General features: G+C 37.7%; 1 protein-coding gene across 1 annotated transcript in view; it reads left to right on the top strand.

The window, feature by feature from the left end:
* Positions 1-25,215, top strand: part of Thada (THADA armadillo repeat containing) — a 310,445-nt gene that overhangs the window by 121,110 nt on the left and 164,120 nt on the right. Inside the window, exons 27-28 of the mRNA XM_027934275.2 lie at positions 20,520-20,609; positions 21,756-21,887. Coding sequence (XP_027790076.2) covers positions 20,520-20,609; positions 21,756-21,887 — 222 coding nt within the window. The remainder of the gene's footprint in view (positions 1-20,519; positions 20,610-21,755; positions 21,888-25,215) is intronic.

Genomic DNA, 25,215 nt, shown 5'->3' with positions numbered 1-25,215 from the left:
GCATATGGATTACCAGTTTTCCCAGAACCATTTGTTGAAGAGGCTATCTTTTTTGCCAATGTATGTTTTGGCACCATTGTCTAGTATGAAATAACTGTATTTATGTGGGTTTGTCTCTGTGTCTTCTATTCTGTACCATTGTACATGTACATTGTACATGTCTATTTTGGTGCCAATACCATGCTGTTTTTGTTGCTCTAGCTTTGTAGTATAGTTTAAGGTCTGGTATAGTGATGCGTCCTGCTTCACTCTTCTTGCTAAGGACTACTTTAAGCCTTCAGACTCTAAACTGTGCCTCTGGAGCTCGAGGTGGTGTTTCAGGGCTAAGAATAAGAGGGAGAACAAACTGATGATTGCTTACCTCAAACCTGCTTCAACCAGAACAGATTTGGTTTGTTTGTTTGTTTTAATTTAACACACACTTTTTATTGTGGTAAAATATGCATAATAGAAAACTTACCATCCCAACCATTTTTTTAATAATTTTATTTTATGTATTTATTTTTATGTGGTGCTGAGGATCAAACCAGGACCTCACACATGCAAGGCGAGTGCTTTACTGCTGAGCCACAACTCCACCCCTTCATCTCAACCATTTTTAAACTCACAGTTCTATGGTATTATTTTCTTATTGTTGTAGAGCCATCACCACCATCCATCTCCAGAACTCTTTTCATCTTGTGAAAAGAAACTCTATCCCCATTAAACAATAACTCCCTATTTCCTCTTCACCCACCCCAACCCCATTGGTAACAAACATTGTTTTTTGTCTTTGTGAATTTGACTACTCTAGGAACCTCATGTAAGTGTAATCATACAGTATTTGTCCATTTTGTGACTGACTTATTTATAGCCACTCTTGTTCTCTTCTGACTACTTGCATGGAATATCTTTTTTCATCCTTTTGCTTACAATCTGTTTGTGTCTCTAGAGTTAATCTCTATTTATAGACAACATGGAGTAGGATAATGTGTTTAAACCCATTCTTCTGGTCTCTTTTCTTTAGGTTTGAGAATTTAATCAATGTACATTTAAAGTAATTACTAGCCAGGCATGCTCACCTGTAATACTAGTGTTTGGGGAGGCTGAGACAGGAGGATAGCTAGTTTAAGACCAGCCTCAGCAACTTAGTGAAGTCCTAAGTATCTTAGCAAGACCCTGTCTCAAAAATAAAAAAGGGCTGGAAAAATGGCTCAGTGGTTAAGCACCCCTAGGTTCAATCCCCAGTACCCCCCCAAAGTAAATTATTAGTAAGGAGGAACTTATTTGTATCATTTGACTGTTTATTTTCTACATGATTTATAGCTTTTTTTGTCCCTTATTTCCTACATTACTGTTTAGGTGTTTTTTTTTATAGTGAAATGTTTTCTTTCTCTTTTCCTTTCCTTTTGTGTATTCTTGTATGTACTATGACTATTTTCCTAGTAGTTACCAAAGAGATTACATTTCACATTCTAATTGTAATATTCTAATTTGAATATAATTTATACCACCTTAGACTGGGTGATAGCTCAGTGGTAGAGTGCTTGCCTGGCATGCACAAGACTCAGGGTTTAATCCCTGGCACTGTTTAAAAAAAGAAGAAGAAGAAAAAGGAAAACAGGCAGGAAGGAAAGAAAAATGAATTTGTATCAAATTATATGCTAACTTCAAAACAGGGCTGGGGATGTGGCTCAAGCAGTAGCGCACTCGCCTGGCATGCATGCGGCCCAGGTTCGATCCCTAGCACCACATACAAACAAAGATGTGTGTCTGCCGAAAACTAAAAAATAAATATTAAAATTCTCTCTTTCTCTCTCCCTCTCTGTTTCTCCCTCTCTCTTTAAAAAAACAAACAAACAAAAAAACATACAAAATCTCTGCTTCTATACAGTTCTAGTCCCTTCACCTTTTAGTTACTGATATCACATATTTATATCTTTATACATTGTATTTCCAAAGCCATAGTTGTTTTGTACGTGTATGTGTACCTTAATCTCAGATTATATGAAAAACAGAATGTGAAGTTACAAACCAAAGTTAGAATAATACTGGCTTTTAAACTAATAATATATTTTAAAAATGTATTAGTCTCTTAAATCATGTGGAATATAAAAAGTGAAGTTACAATCCAAACTAATAAAACCACTAGCTTTTATAAATGAGATTTTTCTTTATTGGCTTCAAGTTCCTGTCTAGTGTCTGTTCATTTCAACCTGCAGGATTACTTTTATCATTTCTCTTAGGGCAGATCTAGTGGTAACGAATTAACTCAGTTTTTGTTTAATTTTTCTCTCACTTTTAAAAGATAGTTTTATCAAATGTGTGATTTCTGATCGACAGTTTTTTCATCCCATTATTATGGATATATCATCAGCTCACTTGTGTTCTAGCTTTCAGAGTTTCTGATGAGAAATCTGCAGGTAATCTTATTGAGGATCCCTGGTGATATGAAGAGTTGCTTTTGCCTTGCTACTTTTAAGCATCTCTTTTTGTCTTTGTCTTTCAACAGTTTGATTATAATGTGTCTTGGTATGTTTCTCTTTTAGTTCATCCTACTTAGACTTTTTAAGCTTCTTTTATGTTTGTATTTCATCAAACTTGGGAAGTTTTGGCTATTTTTTTTCTCAGATTATCTCTCTGTTCTTTTTGAAACTTTCACAAACCATATGTTGGTCTGCTTGATGGTATCCAATGGATCCTAGAGGTTCTGTTAACATTCCTTAAATCTTTTTTCTTTTTGCTTCTCAGACTCAATAATTTCAATTGTTATAACTTCAGTTTCATTGATCTTTCTTCCTCCTATTCAAATATGTCTTTGAAGCCCTGTAATGGATTTTTCATTTTGGTTACTATAGTTTTTAGCTCTAGAATATCTTTTTGGATTTCTTTTAGCTTCCTAACTTTGTTAATATTTCCATTTTGTTAGTTTATCATTTTCTTGTCTTTGCTCATGTCTTCCTTTAATTCTTGGAGCATCTTTTTTTTTTGCCACATTCCCAGTCCTTTTAAAATTTATTTATTTTAATTAGGTATATATGACAGCAGAATGCATTTTGATTGTGTAGAATGCATTGTACACAATTGCAGCACAACTTTCATTTTTTTGATTGTACATGATGTATCGTCACATCATATATATATATATAGTCACATCATATATATACATATATATACATATATATACATGATGTATTGTCACATGTACCTAGGATAATAAAGTCCATCTCATTCTACAATCTTTCCCACCCCCATATTTCCTTCACACCCCTCCCTTCCCTCCTCTTTGCCCAAAGTTTCTCCATTTTTTTCCATGCCCCCATATGGATCAGCATCCACTTATCAGAGAGAAGATTTAGCCTTTGATTTTTTTGGGGGGATTGGCTTAATTCGCTTAGCAGGATATTCTGATTCTTTGAGCATCTTTTTAAAAAAAAAAATTTTTGTAGTTGTAGATGGATAGAATGCCTTTATTTATTTTTATGTGGTGCTTAGGATCGAAGCCAGTGCCTCACACATGCTAGGCAAGTACTCTGCCTGTGAGCTACAGTTCCAGCCCTTCTTTGAGTATCTTTAAGTCAGTTGTTTTAAGGTTTTTCTAGCAAACCCACCATCTATATGGTCTTTCTCAGGGAAAGTTTCTGTTGTGATGATGTTGTTTTCCTTTGAATGGGCCACACTCTCTGTTTCTTGGGATTTTTTTTTTTTTTTTTTAAATCTGGACATTTAAATCTAATAATGTAGCTCTAGAAATCGGTTTCTATCTCTTCTCCAGAATGTGTTGATTTTTTGTTTGTTTGTTTTTATTGTTGCCGTGCTGGAAATTAGCCTGAAGTATAAGCTTAAGTTCTTTTCAGTTCTTTTTCAACCTGCACCTTTTATTGGATGTGTGTGGTGACTTTCTAAATTTCCTTGTATATGTGGTTGCTTTTTTTAAATGTCTTTCAATAGGGTAAGAAGTGAAAAATGAATGGGTAGAAAAAAATGAATGAGTAGGTTAATAAAAGAAAGAAAAAGGTCTCTGACTCATTAAATCTCCTAGATTTTTCTTCAATCAGAGGAGGAGGAACTTGATTAAGTTGGGGGAGGATTACAACAATGGCTGCCTGCCCATGGGTTTGTGTCTCTAAAATCAGAGTAGTATCTGTCATTGATCAGAATGTAGATCCTCAATTTTTGGACAGAGTTCTTCTTGTCCTATAAATTTGTGCAGGCTCTCCCAGAGAAGTTCTACAGTTGCCTGCCATGAGACTGGTGCATAGGGAGGTGCTACAATGCTGTAAACTGAATTTGGCCAAAATTTACTACTCTCCAAATCTTAAGGTTGACTCCAGAGTTTCAAAATACTTACATTAGATACATTCTGCCAGTGCATCTGAGTGAGGAAACAAGTTCCTGGTGTTTCTTACTCAGCTATCTTCCCAGAATCCTCTCTTCATTTTTTTTATTTAAGAGTTTTATTTATTTATTTATTTTATTATTTCATTTTTGTTTTTAACTATTGGGATTATATTTGAGTAAAGTAGTCTATTGCTTTAAAGCTTTAGAAAACAACGGCCTTGGACTAAACTAGTATGTTCATTCTTGTGCTTAACTCTTGTCTGAGCAGTTGTGACAGGCAGAGTAAAGAGACCAAGTCTTAATTCCTGGAACCTGTAAACGTTACCTTGTATGGAATAGATGGGGTGGGGTGTTTGTTAATGTAACTAACTTAAGGGCCTTGAGATAGGGTGATGTATTAGTCTATTTTTTGTTACTACAAAGAAATACCTAAGGCAGACTAATATTTAGGAGGCTGAAAGTACAAGTTCAGGTGGCCCAGTTGGTTCAGCTTCTGATGAGGGCTTAATGGTGGACAGCATAAAATGGTAGGGAGCATGTGTGGGAGCCAGAGATCACATCACCAAACAGGAAGCCAGAGAGTGATTAGGGGTCTAGAGATTGGGCTTGCTTTTATAACAACTCTCAGGAGAGTTCAGGGTTTTATGAATTCTGGGAGCAGCTACTTAATAACCTTAGGACCTTCCATTAGGGCCCCCACCTCTTAAACAGTGTCTCAGCTCCCACCTTGCCACATTGGGACCAAATCTCCAACACGTGAACCTTTGGAGGGTAATATTTTAAAACTATATCCAAGCCATAGCAGGTGACTCTTTTGTATAATTTGGATGGGCCCTAATGTAATCACTTATAGACATGAGGTAGAGGGAGTCTTCAGAGACAGAAGAGGAAAAATGGCATGATTGCAGAGGCAGAGATTGAAACAATGCAACCCCAAAAGCTAACAATGCAACTTCTTATGGTTTGGATATGAGGTGTTCCCCAAAAGCTCGTGATCCTGGAATGTTCAGAGGTAAAATGATCAGATTATGAGAGTTGTGAACTAATCAATGGATTAATCATTTGAATGGGTTACTAGGTGGTAGCTAAAGGCAGGTAAAGGTTGGAGAGGGTGGGTCACTAGAGGTGTGCCCTTAGGGATTATGTATTTTGTCCCTGGCTCTTGCTCTCTGCCTGCTTTCTGGCTGCCATCAGCTGAGCAGTGTCCTTCTGCTACACCTCTCTGCCATAATACTCTGCCTCACCTTGGGCTCAGAACAATTGAGTTGACTGTGGACTAAAACTCTGAAACCATAAGCCAAAAATAAATGTTTTCTCCTGTAAGTTGTTCTGGTTAGGTATTTTGTTCAGGGAATGAAAGCTGATTAACATAGCTATAAGCCAAAAAATGTTGGCAGATACTAGAAGCTGGAAAAGATAAAGATAAGATTCTCCAGTAGAGCCTCCAGAGGTGTCATGCTGACACCTTGATTTTCATACCATTGATACCATTTAAGACTGCTGGCCTCTGGAGTTGTGTTCCTTATTATCAGCTTTTCTTTTATTTATTATTACTTTTCCCTGGAGTTTAACTCAGTGTTTTCAGTTTTATAACTCTTTCACTTACATATTGCTGCATAACAAACCATCTCCGAGTTTAATGGCTTAAAATAGCAACAATTTATGATTTCTCATATTTTTCTGGGCTGACTAGATTCAGCTGGGGGTGGTGGTGGTTTCTTCACTGTGTGATGTCCTATGGAATCACTCAGAGGCTGCATTCATTTGAGACCTCAACCAAGGTTGGAAAGACCAAGATGACTTCACACTTATGTGGCTGGAACTGGAATTGCAGGCATCAGTGACTGGGGACTGATTGGGCTTTAAGAGGATAAACACGGAAGTTGCCATGCTTATTAAGTCCTAAGCCAGAACTAACACAGTGTCACTTCCACTGCTTTCTGTTGATTAGAGCAGATCACAAGGCATCCCAAGTTGAGGAACAGGGATGAAACAAACATACAGAAAGGAGGATTGTGGGGCTGGGGATATAGCTCAGTTGGTAGAGTGCTTGCCTCGCATGCCCAAGGCCCTGGGTTCAATCCCCAGCACCATTAAAAATAATAAATAAATAAATAAGGAGAATTACACAAGGGAGGGTAGGAATTTGCCAGTCATCTCCAGAAAGTATACAATAGACTGTTTAGAAAATGGACTTCAGCAAGAAACATTTTTTTTTCTTTCTTTCTTGTTTTCTTTTTAAAATATATTTTTTGGTAGTTGGACACAATACCTTTATTTATTTATTTATTTTTATGTGGTGTTGAGGATCAAACCCAGGGCCTTGCACATGTGAGGCAAGTGCTCTACCGCTGAGCCATAACCCCAGCCCCTTCAGCAAGAAACATTTTCTAAGAAATAATTTCTGGTGAGAAAAAAATCCATAGAAACTGCCTAAATAGAAACCTGCACACATGAGGCGTTTAAGAGATGCATGTTTTCTCTGGGTGCAGTGGTGTTTACCTGTAATCCCTGTGACTTGGAGTCTGAGGCTGGAGGATTACAAAGTTTGAGGCTAGCCTCAGCAATTTACCAAGAACCTGTATCAAAATTAACAGCTACCAGTGAAGTGAGTGCAAATATGTTTCTAGGACTGCTTCTGGACCACTGACTTCCTTGGCAAGTGGCAGAGCACTTCCAGAAATAAGACCTTTCACTTTCTCCCTGGATATGGTATCATCATAGCCAGTTTAGCCATTTGGAAACTCCCCATCTTGAGAGCAGCTTCTGAAAGGGAAGGGTTACAAAAGCATTCACCACGTCCAGCAATCTCTCAGTCGTCTGCAGAGGATTAGAAGGGAAATGAAGAGACTGGGAGGACAGCTAATCCGTCAGCACTTAGAGGCCCTGGGGCAGATCCTTTCCTCGGCTTCCTACATGGTTTGCCTGTAGCTGAATAAAGGGACTTCCTGGTAGAACCACTGCTTGGGTACAAGGGCTTGGTTTTTTGTTTGCTTTTGTGGTGCTAGGGTTGAAACCCAGGACCTTGTGTGTGATGCTCTTTACTCCTGAGCTATGTCTCTAGCCCAAGGGCTTTGTTGAGTATGAGATTCTGACTGTGAGACTCCTGATTTCTTTCTAATCATTCTTTTCAGTTTCATTTCATTTAAAAAAAAAAAATCTTATATAATCGTTATTCACTCCTTCTTTTACTCATTGCTGCTCTGGGGAATATGTGCTGGTGTTAGCCTAGTCAGAGGTAGGGAGAGGATTCCAAGAACAGAGTCAGAGATGTTCCTCCTGGAGAGGTTCCAAAGCCAGATTTCTCTTTTATGAGTTGTTTCTATTTTATTATTTTGCATTTGATCATATCTTTTGAAATGCTTGTGTGTGCTTTGTCTTCCTTTGTAGGTTTGTTTCCACTTGGGGGATGTTGTTTTTCTTAAGATGAGCTTGCTATTTTATCAGCAATCAGTGTGGCAAGGAGACGGGCCCTTTTGCTGATTTCTGTCCTCTGAGTTGGTTTTATTGGCCCAAATCTAGGGAGTTGCTCCGTTTTAATAGTTTATTTGGTTCCCATTTGAAACACCAACTGAAAAGCTCCAGGTTTTTGCCTTTAGCCATTGTTTCCATCTAATGACTAGATTTATAGTGTTTGCTCCATGGCCTGTGAATAAGTCCTGTCCTTTTCAAAGCTGGGCACCACCTATGCCTTTGCTGCTGTTCCCCAGCAGTTCCTCATGCCTGCGGGGTTTTGTTTGCCTTCTCTAGCTTTTTCCTTTTGTATCTTTGTGAGTTGCTCCATTGATCTTGGTTCCCGGGATGATTGAGAATGATGTGGGATGTATACATAGGGACTAGGGGTGGATATACCTTCTTTTTCCTTAACACATTTTGCAAATTCTTTGTTTTTTTTTTCATTGCATAATTGTCTTCATCATAATAACACTTTTGTTATGAAGCATATACTTCTGGCATTTTAACTTTTCCTGTTTATGGCCAATCTTAAGGTTTCTAAGATAAATCAAAGCTTGATTCAAGTGTTTTAGACTGTTAGACTGTATTCTGGATCCAATGTCTAACAAAATGGCCAAGTGTCAGATGCTTTCATAAAACTCAAGAACTAGACTCTTAGCATTTACCAAGATTATATGTGGCATGTGCAAAGGGATGTTTTAAACGTAGCCAGAGTAAGAACTGCCTTCCATACATGACTTAGCCAAGATGGGGTGAGTCCTGGTTTGATATCTGGGGTTGATGCCCTGGAAGAACCTGTGAAGACTTGATGCAAACCTTGGAGAGACCTGGAGTGTACCTCATAGAGGGTACTCTGAAAAAGAAGTTCAGATGGACATGGAATATATTTATTCTTAAGTGTGAAAAAAGCATATTATAGAACAATATAAAAAAGGAAATGGATGTAGATGGGCAGACATCAAAACATAAGACTGGTGGCTAATGGGTGGTGAGATTAGGGGGAGTTTAGATTCTTCTTAGCAGTGTTCTTTAAATTAAAATGGAGTCAGGCACATACTTTCGTTGATTCATTGAATCTCTATTACCTTCCTGGCTCTGTTCCAGACCCTGGTGAGGCACTATGAAATCAGGTGAACAGGTTAGGTGGAGGGTGCTATTACCGCTGTTGACCGGTGACGAGTCCTTGCTTCCCCAGTGTTGAAGAATAACACCAGAGAAGCACGCCGAGGCAAGGTCAGAGTGGAAAATTAGAAGTTTATTAAAGGACAGCAGAAAAGACTTCTCCCGGAGGAAGCAGGGGACCCAAGAGGTGGAATCCGTGGATGCAGTTGTTTCCCCTTTTTATAGTTCTTTCAGTGATGGAATGTAGGTTGGAAGGCCCTAGGGGTGGGACACAGGTGGGCCAAAGAAGTAATCTGGGCAGAAAGGACTTCATTAACATTTCTTTGGGATGGGCTATCTTCAAATCTGCTGGGGCTGTTCATTAACATTTCTTTGGGATGGACTTTGGGCCTAGGGCTTTTCTTGGGACTTCATTAACATTTCAAGAGTTGCTCAACTCTTCCGGAAATTCATTCTCAACATGGCCTCCATTTTAGATTTCACTCGATATTAGACCCGATTTACCTAACTACACTGACTACCTAACTTTAAATCTGGCTTCAGTGCCATAGAGGTGAAGCTCACAGCCACTGTTGCTCCCTACACTTTATACTTTATGCCAGGCAGGTCAAATTCTGTATGTAGCTTCCATACTCCCCCAAGCCCTGTAAAGGAGGAAGGACCGGATACCGCCACCCATCTAGGTTCTTTGACTGGGTTATGAATTAAATTGACATAAGACAGATTAGCAGGACAAATGCCATTTTAATTATGTGCATATACATATGAGAGTCCCACAAAATATGAGACTGGAAGAAGGGCCAGATGACCAAAACTTATGAAGTTTCCCAAGCTCCAGAGAGGAACAGGGGATCAGGGATTCTGGGGAGATGGGAACAAATATAGCAGGGTGAGAGGAGAAATTATATAGTGAATAAAGACTGTCTTGTGTGCAGATCAGCAGTGTCTCAGGTAATAAAAACTGTCTCTGAGCAGCCCTCTTCCTGAAATAGATCCTTTCACTAACGTAGATTTCCTTTATAGACAGAAACTATTTTATGAAATCTTTTTAAAGTTATTCCTGTGACTGTAGTTTCTCTGAATAACCAGATGAAAATATGGCAGTGAAGCGTATTTGGTGTGGGGTGTCTGATCTGTCCTCATACGTATAGTCATACTCTTGGGTGGGATTCCCTGGGCCCAGCAGTCCTCCCGTTGTGCCTGTGTATCCTCCCTGGGGGGCTAGGTGTTTGTGCACCTCTTGCACAGTCTGGCATCCTCAATTTAAAGCTGCCTTATTCTCACCCTGTGTCCTGGCTTGTGTGTTTTCACCTATGTCTGCCTGTTTATCCCATTTACAATTTTTGGTTATCTTTTCTCGGGAGCTTGAACTTACAGAGGTTTAGCTTTTCCCTTTTGGTTATCACTTCTATTGTTTTCATGAAGCTGCTGAACTAGTTTTGACCATATAAATAAACAGGTTTGAAATGACTGTCACTGGAGAATTCACCCCCAGGGCTTGTTATATCTTGTGGTGGTAACATCAGTCTGTTTGCTTGTTTGGATGAACTCAAATTGAACTGTTTATAAACCAGTGAGACAAGCTTTATCTATTTGTGTTTAAGAAAATGTCAAGCCCTGGCAGGATACTCAGTTTATTAACTCGAATGATGATTCTGAGTGCCATTAGGTGTGGCTAATGGTGAGCTTCATGAAATTATTCTGTTCCCATTTTCATCATAATTCCTTTCTCTTGGTCTGTCTTAAGGACTCTGTCCTTTTGTTTGCTTCATGCAGTAAGTTTGCATTGAATACAGTTGTGAACTGGACATCATACTTAGTATCAGAGAGACTGTGGAAAAAAGATTAGTTAGAATCTCTGCCTGGGCACAATTTATCATCTGGTGGGATAAATACACAAACAAAGAGGAAGTTCAGTGTATGACATGCTGCAAGTTCTGTGATGGGGAGAGCACAGGGTGCAGTGCAAAACCAAGGACAGGTACCTAACCCAGATGCTATGGTTTGGATGTGGTTTGAGCATGTCCTCTAGGGGTTCATGTGTGGGGAGCTTGGACCTCACTGCAGCAATGTTTACAGGTGGTGGGACCTTTAAGAGGTAGAGCTTAGAGGGAGATCATTGGGGGTACTGCCCTTAAAAAGGATTAAGGTCATTCTCCAAAGAGTGAGTTGTTGTAAGAGTGAACATGACCCCCAAATCACTCTCTGGCTTCCTTTCTGGTGTTTTAGAGAAAGACCTCTTATCACAACAGAGTTACATTGAAGCCGGTGGTGGGAAGCAAAAAGGGTATTATAGCATCTGGGGCAGCAGCAGTAAGGAGGGAGAGAGGTTGACTCAACAGACCCTCTGGAGGTAGAAGCAGCAAGATTTGCTGGTTGATTGTGCATGGGGCGTTTCGTTTCTGACTTGGGGTGTCAGATGGCAACTGGGTGGGTAACAGTCACTGAGAGAAATAAAAGGGCATTGAAGGATAGGTTTGAGATCAACCATATTAGAAAATTTTTCTTCTCTAATTTTATTTATTCATTTATTGCCAAAATATTTTCTGGCCCAGTGGCATTTATGTAATATTGTGTTGTATATCAGGAGGGATGTGAGGAAGTGTGAGTTCCAGTCTTCTTCAGAAATTCAGCCATAGTTGAGGTAGCAAGGTAAACATTTAGTGAGTGACTGTTGGGTCAGCAGGTTTCTACTCTCTCCCTGCCTAGTCCATCTTCTTTGTCTCTCTGTGTCCTGCTCATAAACTTTTCAGCCCAGGCACAGATTTACATTTAGATAGGAGAAATAAGTCCTGGTATGTGATCGCACAGTAAGATGACTATAGTTAAAATAATGTATACATATTTCGAAATAGCTAGAAGAGAGGATTTGAATGTTTCATCATAAAGAAATAACTTGTTTGAAGTGATGGATAGATATGCTAATCATCCTGGTTTGATCATTACATAGTGTACACATGTAATGAATCATTGCATTGTATTCCATAAATTTGTACAACTCTTATGTCAACTAGAATTTTTTTACAAAGGAAACTTTCAAAGCCAGTAAAACATAAGTGAAGCTGCTTAGCTTGGCATTCACATTTTTAAGAAACTTTTGCCAGTCTACCTTTTCTGCCTTCTCTTGTCACAAAGTCCTTTTGTCTTACATCCAGCTGGGCCTACCCACTCTGTTTTATCTTGTTTTTAATTCATTGTTACTAGTATTTCAAGGCTCATCTTGTTTTCCCTCTTTCCCACAAAACTTTCCCTAACCTTTTCACCCCCAATGATATGTTTTCCAACTCTGAACTCTTATTATAAACATCATTCATTTGACCCTGACATATATATCTTGTTTTCTAAACAGATTTTAAGCTCCAAGAGCAGTAACTATCTTATATTGTTAGTTATCTCCCATAGGATCTAGCACAGTGCTCAATAGGAAGCTTGTAGGTGCTTTTAAAAATATTTGCTACCTTTGTGAGAAAATTACAATTTAATGATAATTTTAATTAAGTAGCAAGTGAAAAACAACAGTTAGGATTCAGAGGAGAAAGATTCATATATGACCTAAAATGGTACCATGATCTTAGCCTTTTAAAGTAAGACTGTATTACAGACCTGTATCCAGGTATGGTCACACTGCCTATAATTCCAGCTTCTCTGGGAGGATAAGGCAGGAAGATTGCAAGTTTGCAGACAGCCTCAATAACATAGTGATACCTTATCTCAAAATAAAAAGGGGATGGGAATGTCCCTTGGTGGTAATCTTCCCAGGTTTTAATTCCCTGTACAAAAAAAAAAAAAAAAAAAAGCAGATTCATAGACACCCCAAACCTTTGAACTACGTCCACAAAGAAACACTATTGTAAGTAGTGACTTTGCACTCAGTGTGGCCATAAAAACGAATGTAGCCATTGTTACTTGGTATCTGTTATTAGCAGATTATCATTCTAAGCTCTGTATTCAAGGTGCTGTAGACTTTTGGATTTGAAAGTTATAGATGAGTGAAGTTTTAATTAAGTCCCTTAGATAATAATATCGCCCTGTCCTCTACCTCTTGGGGCTTTTTATAATACACAAGAATTGTTAATATTACATATCTTTCAGGCACAGTATGTAAATATTTAGCCAAGTCTTTAGGAGCTTTTGGCAAATGCAGAGTTGAGATGATGCTCCCTGGCAAGCACACAGAGCTCAGCTCTTTTGTTTGTAGTAAAATGGAATCCTGGTCCTTCAAGTGAGCCGAACCAGAAATTGGGTCAACATTTTCTTACAGGATGGAGGAACCTAAGAATGGTAGTCTTGAAGAACACCTCCTATGTTTTCAGAGTGCTCAGGTAAAGTTAAAATTCACTTTAGAAAATAATTTTGGTTTTCCTTAAACACTGATAAGTGCCTAGTTAATTCTTGAAAGTCCTATGCCATCTAGCATGGTGACAATGATTTTAACAGTATATAGTCGGTTCTCTGTATATACAAGTTCTGCATTCATGTATTCAACCAAGGATGGAATGAAAATATTTTGGGGAAAAATGCATCTGTGCTGAACATGTTCAGGCTTTTTCTTCCTATTAGCTCCTAAACAATACAGTGTAACAACTATTTACATAACATTTATATTGTATGAGGTATTATTAATCATCTAGAAATGAATTAAAGAATACAGAAAGATGTACATGGGTTATATGCAAATACTATGCCATTTTATATAAGGCATCTATGCATTTGGGATCTGTGGGAGTCCTGAAATAAACCTACCCACCATGAATACTGAGATACAACTGTGTACTTTTGAAAAAATTTAGTCAAAATCGTACTTAGCTTCTAAAATAATTAAAATATCCACCAAATGTTTATCTTTGAGTAATATACCTTCTTTATATATATATCTTCCAAGATAAACTAGTTGGTAAATATTTGATAAGGTATCTGAATGAACTAATTTACTATTTGGGATAGTTAGCTTTAATTCAACTGTTTTAGTTGAGTTAGTTGTTTTAGTTGTTTTAATGACTTCAATCTTCATTAGTAGTTCTGCAGCCCTTTTTCATGGCAGTATTGTGGTCAACAGAGCTAGTTACCTATCAGGACACTTTCTTAATCAAAATGCTAGAATCATATGATCTACACATGTACAATTGCTTATTTTTCTGTCTCAATCAAGAGATACCAGGCAACTAAGAAGTGGCTTATTCCCTTAGACATTAATAATTGATTCCTCAAGAGGACATGTCCACTGACTTTTTTAGTTGTATATGAAGAGTTTCTATTGGGCAAGTGCGCTTAGAGATCCTTCTGTGAGTTGTGATTTCGATAGGTATGTCCATCTTTACATTGAGTTCATCTTTTGCTTATTGATTCCCTAAAGTTCTTTATATATTTTGGGTATTGATTATGTAACCCTTAGATACATTTATTATAAATTATCTCCTTAATTGTGACTTGACTTTTATTTTTAATTAAAAACAGTTTTATTATGAGAATTTTCAACATATGTAAAAATGAAGAGAGTAGTATAATTGACCCTTACATACTCATCACTTGGCTTCAGCAGTTAGCAACATTTTGCCAATCTTATTTCCCCCATTTCTTACCTTCCCATAAAGGAGATTGCAGATCCATGTCATTTTTTTTTCCTGTAAATTTGCTCATTATGTATTAATGAGTGATCAAGAAGTTTAAGAAGAAACACCACCGTCCTATGAGCATGCCTAACAAAGTTAATAATTCCTTAATATTCAAAATTTCCCTTTTATTCTATGAATATCTTTTTACAGTTGATTTATTGGGTTGAGGAGGAACCAAAGCAACTTCCACACATTGCTTTTAGTCTTTAAAAAATTTTTTTCTTTTCTTCACTGTACTGGGGTTTGAACTCAGAGGCATTCTACCACTAAACTATATCCCCAGCCTTTTTAAAATTTTTATTTTGAGACAGGGTCTTAATAAATTGCTGAGGATGGCCTTGAACTTATAGATCTTTCTTTCTCAGCCTCAGGAGCAGCTAGATTACAGATGTGCACCACTGTACCCAAAATATTTTATAGATAGTATGTGTGCTTCCTAATTCATGAACTCTTTAGATGCATATGGCATTTTTAGTAATGCTGAGGTTGATCAGTGGATTTATTGCAGATTGTGTCATCTTGATCTTTTTACAAAATTCTTTCACTTAATAGTTTTAGCATCCATCAGTAATCTCTGCCTAGACTCATTAGTTTGTTTGGTTTTTTTTTTTTTCTTTTATCAGGTGTTGTAAAATGATGATTGTATAATTGTATTTTCTTTCAACATTTATTAGCTGGATGCCCCTTTACCCATACCCTCCCAGTACTGGGTGCTCTACCACTGATCTACTTCTGTAGACCTTTTTCATTTTTTTTTTTTTTTTTTTTTTGAGAATCTCACTAAGTTGTCCAGGCTGGCTTTGGAATTGAAATCCTGCCTTAGTTGCTGGGAATATAGGAATGGGCCACTGCACCTGGCAGAATTCTTTTATAAAGGAACTATTTTTCATCAATTACTTGTTCGTATATAATGCAGGTTTTTTAGGGAATGTAGGAAAATGCTTTTATTACTAATTTTCTTCATTTTAACTTTCATAATATTAAGTTGCTGTCTTAGCAGCCTCTAGTAACCATATGGTCAGCAATTTTATGTTAGTGTCCTGAACTCCAGTAACCACAGGAAGTATGAAGAGAGACAGAAAATACCTGTATGCTCAGTAGGTTGCATCATAGGAGTGGATCTCAGCGTTAAGGAACCAAAATCTTTTATAATGGGTAGTATACATGTCTGCCCTTTGCTCCAGATGGAGATATTCTGTCTCCTAAGGCTATTCATTACATAAACATCCTTGAATAGAGTCCAAAACATAAGTAGCCATTGCCTTACTTTTCAAGATGTGTAGTAAGGAGAATTTTCTCTCAATTTTATCCATCCCTCATTTCTATACTATCTTGATTTTTGCAGAATTTTCCCATGAGTACGTCATGCTGTCAGCTCTTTTGATTAATTTGACTGACAAATTGGGACTAAGCCCATTCATTTTATCTCATACAACATTTAGTTTAGGTTACTGTCAACAGGGCTCCAAGCAGCAGGATAAGTATAACTTTCAGTATAACATCAACCATGCCCACCGGCATCTCAGATCCAATCAGTTGCACAGATTTAATAAGCCAACAGAGTCTTTGGTTTTCTCTTGAATTTTCTGTATTGACCTTTCCACTTAGCCCAAGGCATTAATCCAGATAGCTTAAAATGTATTACTGATTGCACAGGGTTTGTCTTAACCTGTAAATTGGAAGTCAAGGACAGTTTTTCATCCATAAGAACCCTGTTCATGATTTGAAGCAAACCTGAGTGACCTCAGCTGAGGTACAATGAAGACTTCAGTTGAAGTCAGATGACAAATATGTTGTTTTTTAATTTTTAAAAAAACATGTTTTTTAATTGGAGGACTCTCATAGTAGTATGTGTAAAAATTGAGTGACTTATATCTTTAGGAAGCTTCTGTGAATAACCAGCATGGCCTTGTTTTGAAGTCATCTTCACAATCATTGGAGGGCTACATGATCAACTGGTGGCATTCCCTTAAACATTTGAAAGTCTTTTACAACTGCGCCTAAGATGCATATTTTGAGGAGTGAGGCAAGTTAATGCCTGCTTTCAAAAAAGAAATACAATCCCAGGACACGCATGATGCCCCTGTAAAAGATAGCATTTGGACTTTTTGGAGCTCTCCAGGATCCTTCCAACATTACCTAACAACAAGCTCTAACAATAAAAAACTTTAGAGTTTATAAGTGAGTCCAAGTAATTAATTCTAGTCTTTGGATTTGGAGATACTGCTTGTAAGTGGTATGTCTAACTTGTTTTGTTATACCACCAGCTGAGAGGCATTCACCTCCCTCAGACAGTGCTTGAGTGGTGGCCTCAGAAAAGGGGAAGACATCCAGAGTTTTTGACAGGTGTTTTGCATAGAAGGGTCAGCCATTGGAGGCAGGGCCATTATGTACAGTTTTTGATAGATTTTTCAGTAAGGTTAAGGGGAAAGGAAGTCAAATTGTGAGCAGATGGAGGATGACAGACCCAGCAGGTGAATTTAAAGTGGTCACAACAGTTTGGGAGAGACATAGCAGAGCATTTTCCTAGGTGAGGAAGTCTGTAGGGGCAGTTTCTTTCTTATTTTTTTTTTTTTAATTATTAAAGATATTTATGGTCTAGGGTTGTGGCTCAGCTTTAAGGCGCTCGCCTAGCACGTGTGAGGCTCGGGTTTGATCCTTAGCACCACATAAAAATAAATAAATAAAATAATATAAAGGTATTATGTCCAACTACAACTAAAAAAAATTAAGAGATATTTATTATTCCTGATTGCATAATATAGGTATAAGTGCCAGCTACAGAGTTTCTGTTTTGTGTTCTGAGTTATATGCATGAGAACCCTACACTTTCTTCTCATTACAGTCTGCGTCTGTACCTGCTACTCTAAATCCAGCAAGGAATTTATATGGTGTGACACAGTTGACTTTATAGAGGATGCTTCTTTTTGCTGCTTCTGTTTAAAATTTTTCTTCCACGATGTCTGTTTTCTGCTTTTCCTCTTTTTGGAAACTGATTTTTTTTTCTCCTGTAGCAGTTTCAAATGACACAGAACATTGGCATTCTTCCTTCTGTTGTATCTTCTAGGGTCAGGGATGTTTTCCTCCCAGGTGTCAAAGTTGTTCTCCCTCTACCTCCAGAGAATCAACTGCCCCACTTCATAGCTTTACCTTTCCCCCATCATTCTCTACTGCAAGGCTTTTTGTCTGGAATGGTCAGGTACAAGAGGGGCAAGAAACTTTTATAAAACTCCACTTTATCCCACAAGGGCCACCAAAGGATCAAGGAATGAATCAGCAGCGTACTCAAAAAAGTGATTATTATCTTATGATACAGAACTCAGCCTCGGGAGAATTCAGAGGGTTGAACAGAATGAAGTTTGAGTCTTCTGGATACCCTTTGGCTAGAGTATGCAGAGGATGTACCAACTAGGCTGTCTCAGGATGTCCTTACTGGAAAAAAAGAAGCAGGCCAGGAATAATCAGGACAGAGCCATAAATTTCCACAATAGGGAAAAAACTTTATTTATTATTTGTTATTTTACTTTATGGCTGTTTTTGAGTCTTCAATTCAATGGAATTTAATTTTATATATAGTAAGAGGGCAGGATCCAATTTTAATTTTGTTAGATAATCTATTACCATACCATACTTTTCTATAATCTGCAGTATCAGCTTTTCCGTTAATCAAGTTTTCGTGTGTGTGTCTGTCCTTGTGCTCTTGATCCTTTTTTATTGGCTTAATAATTGCCCCCACACTGTCCTAATTACTAAACTTTTCTAATATTTCTGGCTATCTGATTGGTGAGTCTTCCAACCTTGTTCTTTAAAATTATCTTTGCTTAATTCTTATCCCTTGGTGTGTCTATATTAATTTTGGAATCTGCTTTTGTTAGATCTCTCTCTCTCTCTCTCACACACACACACATACATACACACACACACACACATACCCATTACTGTTTTTATTGGAATTGCATTGTCTTTATAATCAACTTGGGGAGAATTTCATCTTTATAATATTAAATCTTTTAAGCCATGAGCACAGCACACCTCTCCTGTTTGAGGAACATCTCCTTAAAAACATGATATACCAGTGCAGGGGGAAAAAAAAAAAAGAACCTGACTTCTCTGTCACCCTATACACAAAAGTTAATTTTAGATGGATCGTAGACCTCAACATAAAAGCTAAAACCATAAAGCTTCTAGAAGAAAACAAAAAATGTTTTACTTTGAAGTAGGCAGAGATTTTTTAGGCCATGAAAAACATGAGACATAAAGGGAGGAAAAGAATATCTTTACCAAATATCTAAAAACCTCTGCTTATCAAAAGATTTTAGGAAGAAAATAAGTTAGCAAACTACAAACTAGGAGAAAGTATATGCAGTGCATATTTATGACTATATAAGAAAGGAAAGAAGCAACCTGTTTTTAAAATGGACAAAAATCTTGAATACTGTTAGCCAGCATCTATATATCAGAGAGAACATTTGACATTTGGTTTGGGTGAATTGGCTTATTTCACTTAGCATGATAATATCCATTTCTATCCATTTACCAGCAAATGCCATAATTTCATTCTTCTTTATGACTAATATTCCATTGTGTATATATAACACATTTTCTTTATCCATTCATCTGTTGAAGGACACCTAGGTTGGTTCCATAGCTTAGCTATTATAAATTGAGCTTCTGTAAACATTGATATGGCTGTGTCACTATGGTATGCTGATTTTAAGTCTTTTGGATATATGCTGAGGAGTGGGATGACTGGGTCAAATGGTGGTTCCACTATAAGTTTTCTGAGGAATCTCCATACTGTTTTTCATAGTGGTTGCACCAATTTGCAGTGCCACAAGCAATGTATGAGTGTACCTTTTTCTCTATATCTTCACCAACATTTATTGTTACTTATATTCTTGATAATTGCCATTCAGTCAGGGACCATTTTATTTCACTGACTACATTTGGCAATGTCTGGAAATATTTTGATTGTCATGATTGGAAGGAGGAGTGTCATGCTATTGGCATCTATTTGGTAGAGACCACAGAGGCTGCAGGGCACAGGACATAAATATCCTGCAGTGCACAGGATATTGCCCCCCACTGCCCACCAAAACATAGAGTTATTTGGTCCAAAATGATTGGTACCAAGGTTGGGAAACCTTGTTCTAGAACCTACCCTTATCACCAAAGCTGAGTCAGCATCAATCAGATTTTTGACTGTACACATAGTCCAAATCAATTGCTCAAACTTGGCGTTTTCACATGTTAAATATTTCTTCCTGACAGACTTAGTATCAAATTTTCATAAATATATGTAATCTGGGCTGGGGATGTGGCTCAAGTGGTAGCGCGCTCACCTGGCATGCGTGCGGCCCGGGTTCGATCCTCAACACCACATACAAAGAAAGATGTGTCCGCCGATAACTGAAAAATGAATATTAAAAAATTCTCTCTCTCTTGGGGCTGGGGATGTGGCTCAAGTGGTAGCGCGCTCGCCTGGCATGCGTGCGGCCCGGGTTCGATCCTCAGCACCACATACAAACAAAGATGTTGTGTCCACCAAAAAATAAATAAATAAATATTTAAAAAAAAAAAAATTCTCTCTCTCTCAAATAAATAAATAAATAAATGTAATCTTAATTTGGAGTTAGAAGTCCACAAATCCAGACATGTCCAAAGTCAAAATTATAGTATCATTTCTGTTAAATTTAAGTTGCTATAGGTTTTATTTTTAACTTGCATTAAATATCCAAACACCACATACAAACAAATGACCTTTGTTATTGTTCTTTTTTTTTTTTTTTAATTTTTTTTTAATATTTATTTTTTAGTTATCGGCGGATACAACATCTTTTTTTGTATGTGGTGCTAATGAGGATCGAACCCGGGCCGCACGCATGCCAGGCGAGCGCGCTACCGCTTGAGCCACATCCCCAGCCCTGTTATTGTTCTTTAAAGTGTATGTGAGGGGAATGGATCAGGGGAAATACATGATAGTAATTGATCTTTTTTCTTTCTCCACAGAATGACAGGCAGAGAGTTTTTCTCTCGTTTCCCAGAACTCTATCCCTTCCTTCTCAAACAGCTGGAAGCTGTAGCCAGTACAGTGGACAGGTAAAAAGATGAAAGGGTGCGGCAAAGTAAAATTAGGGGGTGAAGTACTTAATTAATCAAGATTTTTCTCCTAGGCAATAATTTTTAATGAACTTTTTCCTTATAAATGACAGTTTTTTAAAAAATGGTATTTTTTTTATAATTATATCATGTTGCCTGGCTCTCGATAGTAGATTTGTACCTGAAAAGTTATGTAAAATCCTGTTTTTATATTTGATTGATATTTTAAAAACCCTGTTTAATGTCAAATTTTGTTAAATTGAATCCTCTTTCAGTGTTACATAGAAACTAGTTTTTCAGAAGCCCATGATGATTTCTTCTGTTACGAGTTATTTTCTGCCAGGTGCGGTGGTACAGGCCTATAATCCTAGCAGCTTAGGAGGCTGAGGCAGGAGGATTTCGAGTTCAAAGCCAGCCTCAGCAAAAGTGAGGTGCTAAGCAACTCAGTGAGACCCTGCCTTTAAATAACATACAAAACAGGGCTGGGGATGTGGCTCAGTGGTCCAGTGCCCCTGAGTTCAACCCCTAGTACCACCCCCCAGACCCCCCCAAAAAAGAGGGCTTCCAGTCTCATCAGGGCAGATAGAGAAGTTCATCGTTGCCCTTTCAACCACACCCTATCACTGGTAGTGGTATTTTTAGTATGGACATTAGAACATGTGCCAACATGTGTTTGCATATTGTGTGAATATATGTGAATAGTCTGTAATAGGAAAATAAAATTATATCAATGAGTTTTTCTTCTGTTTATGATATATTTCCTCATATTAGTAGTTTGTGCAGACAGACTTTGGCCCTAGTATGTTCATGCCTTAAATATATTTGGACACCAAAAGTTTTACATTTCATACTTAGAGTAGTAGACTCTGCTTAAGCAAATGACTGAATTTGAGAAGAAAATCATGTGCAAAAGCCCAATCCCTGATTTTTCCTGGAGTTTTTTTCCTTTTGATGAATACTAGGAAGATATGAAATGAATGGAGAAAAAAGTGAAAAAAAAAAAAAAAAAGGAAAACTCAAAAGAGTCTCACTTCATATACAGAATTAATTAATTACTTAATGAGAAAGTGTTTGAAGATAGTGCCTCAATTCTTAAAGTTCAGATCTTTTGTGTACAACCACTTTTTTTTTTTTTTTTTTTTCCAGTGATCTGGGGCAATTGGACCGTCATCCAAGCATGTTCCTGTTACTTTTGGTGCTGGAGAGACTGTACCCCTCCCCAATGGATGGCACCTCTTCTGCTCTCAGCATGGCACCTTTTGTTCCCTTCATTATGAGGTATCATCCTACGTGGAAATAGTGGGGGTGGTCATGGGAATTTTGTGAGAATATTTTAGTTTGTTTTTATTTCAGAAATTATTATATAATAAGAGATGTTAATTAATTAGTTTATTTTTTACCTTGGGAGGGATCTTGTATAGACGGGAGCAGGAGGCTTATTGCCCCTGCCCCAGACTCCCCTCCAGTGTTTCAGCGGAAGATTCTTCTGTCATGGGTGCACCCACTGTGTAAGTAGTGTTTTCCTTGGAGACCTGCCTGCTAATGGGTGTGTGGTACTGATACAAGGTACCTCTTTTGAAAAACATAGCCTGGTGTTTGCATTATCCCTGTGTTGAGCTCACCCAGCATGGTGCAGACTTGCTCCTGGCATATAGCCCCTGTTCAGCAGTTCAAGAGGACATCAGGACACCTGGCTCTTCACTTGGAGGAATGTGCTAGGGCATGCAGGGGTGGCTTGTTGATGGCAATGCCATGTAGTACAAGTTCCCACTCATCTCCTTCAAGCTTGGAGTGCCTGAAAAAGAAACATGAACATAGAATATGCATGGAATTCAGAAACAGGCTTTCCTGCTTCTGGAGCCCGTGGCCCCAGTTTTCATTTTGGATTAAACACCACAATAAGCAGGCCTTCAAAAAGTATTCACATTTTCTTGAGAAACACTCTGGAAGCCTATAGTACTGGTTAACTTTTACCTTTCTGCTTACTTCTTGACAAAACGGCAACTTCATTTTATTGTATCCACTGAAAATTGAAATAGACTTGGAGCAGAAGGATAAGAATACCAAACTCAAGAGAGTGTGTTTATTATTTATGTGGTGCTCTGGGTTCCACTTCCGGTTTCACAGAGCTGACTTACGCAGTTTAATGTGAGAAACCATTAAACATGAGATTCTGACGTGTGATTGCTGTGGCCATTTGTTTGCAACAAGCCCTGGCTGTGGCTCTGTTATCTTTGATCACAGAGATGACTCACTCAAGCTGGTTTTGTTTCCTGATACACTAAGTTACCAGTCTCCCTCATCCAGCATTTGGTGATTCATTTTAGGAATTTGGGTGGTCAGTTTTACTTTCAAGTTCCCTTTTATGACTATCTGGGGGGAAAAAAAAACCAAGATATAGTTTTAGAAAGGTAATGTAAGGGGGAAAGGCAGAGAATCCCAGTGTACATTAGAAACAAAAATATGCCATAGAACTTGGTAATCAGTCTGTGTTGAAAACATTGTTTGCAGGAGGTTTTTTTTTTTTTTTTTTTTTTTTTTTTTTTTTACTATCAGACTATGATGTGTTGGATCCTGGAAGCCAGAAATTACTGCATTAAAAATATCTTTCTAAACTTATTTGTTTACATATAATCAGAATGCACATACTACTTATTATCTTCAAAGCAAATATTATATACAACAAAATTGCATTAATATAGAAAATTTAAATACTACTTTGGAGCTACTGTACTTAGTGTGTTTCTTTAAAAAAAAAACTAAAAAGACACAAAGTAAGAAGTTTTTAATCATATTGTCCTGATGAAAATGTTGTAGTCAATAGTTGCTTTCTGCCTGAATACAGATTTATAGTGCACCACCAGAGGAGAAGCTCTGCAGTGGATTCCTTAGTTGGTCAGTAGGCTGGGATTCATTGAGGGTACGTGTGTCATAAAGCAATGTTTCTCAAATTTTAAGTTATAAAGATACCAGTTGGGAATCTCATGAATTCTGATTCAGTAGAGTCTGGGATGGGCCTGAAAATCTGCCTTTCAAACAGACTTCCGGGTAATATGAGACTGCTGGTCTAAGGACCACACTTTGAGTAGCAAGATTACATTTGGGATATTAAACATCATCAGAGTCATGTACATGGAGACATTTAATAAATTAGACAGGAGTAGGGTCACACTTGGATGTACTTGGTTAGGCTAATTAAGGAGTTTTATAAAAGTAGATTTTGACTCAAGAGTGTAGAATAAGCAAAGATGTATTCTGAGCAGAGAGGTCATTAGAAAAAAGCCTGCTTTTTTTTTTTTTTTGCCAGGCACTGGGCATTTTGTTTACCATGACTTCTAGAGGAGGAGTTTTCACTCCTGTTTTTCCCATCGAGGAAATTGAGGTTCAGAGAGTGAGCCAGTTGCAGAGTTGAAATTTGAATCCAAGAGTGCAGGGCTTTGTCAGGAGTATTATATGTACTCTTTCTATTACACCAAAATAACCAGCTCCCTTTTGAGTTGCCATGCACTTAAGCCACATTGAATGTGCCTGTGAGGCTTGAATATTATGCAATGAAGAGAGACTGAAGACTATGTCCCCAGTCACTGCATCTGAATACAGGTCGTTTTCAGGGTGTATCCATTGGTGGGATTGTGCCTCATTTTGCTTTTCCAGTACTAAAGGTTAGTTGATTGGGTTGATCAGCCATATGTAATCAGACACACATCTGTGGGATGGTGGTCCATGGCCAAATACACTCTTGTCCCTTGACCATCTACTGTGGAAAATGGAAGGAGCCTAGATTAAAATTAGAATACCCAGTTCTGAGTAGCATCAATTTGCTATAGCAACAACCTATGCTACCCCAAAATGTTCACACTGGGGAGATGAACTATAAGTGGATCTTTAAAAAAATAGCAAATTTGATAAAACTGCATACATTTGATTTAATGACCTCGGAGAACATTAGTCATTAAGAATGTAAAAGATTGATTGTGAATCCTATTATTCCAAAGCAATGTTTGTGGTTCTGGTGAAGACTGGGCAGTTTTGATTTGGGGTAGCTGCTGAAAATATGGATGTACACATAGGAAATAGGTGGTGTTTTATCTTAATAGCATCATTAATGGGAACATAAGTACTTGGAAGAGCTCTCATTAGACCCAAGGATACTCTGAATCTAGCTAAAGAGAAAATTTTTAGCTAGTGGGAGTTGCACAGTTGCTTTGACCATACTAAAGTGAATCCTACAATGCAAAGACGATTAAAAGCCTAACAACGGCTTTTATTTCCCTTGATTTATGTATGCTTACCTGCTATTTCTATCCTCTCTGCATTGCTAAATACCATTTGTATTTTTAGTCCTTTGTTCCACATTTAAGAATATATCCAAGCTTAAGGTTTTTATTGTTGTTGACTGAAATCTTAAAAATCTCTGGTTTGGATTTTCTAGTTGCGTGTGTGTGTGCGTGCACACAGTTATAATTGTTGCAACATCTTAGGACAGAAATAATAATATTAATCCCAACATCTTGTTTACAAATTTTCTTTAATCCAGTGTATTTTATGTGCCTGATGTTTTGCTGGATCCAGGTCCGCAGTCCTTTACCATATTAATATGATAACG

Source organism: Marmota flaviventris, chromosome 14, assembly GCF_047511675.1.
Source record: "Marmota flaviventris isolate mMarFla1 chromosome 14, mMarFla1.hap1, whole genome shotgun sequence".
Lineage (NCBI taxonomy): Eukaryota > Metazoa > Chordata > Mammalia > Rodentia > Sciuridae > Marmota > Marmota flaviventris.
The sequence above is the reverse complement of the archived record's forward strand: the minus strand, read 5'-3'. Positions and strand labels throughout refer to the sequence as shown.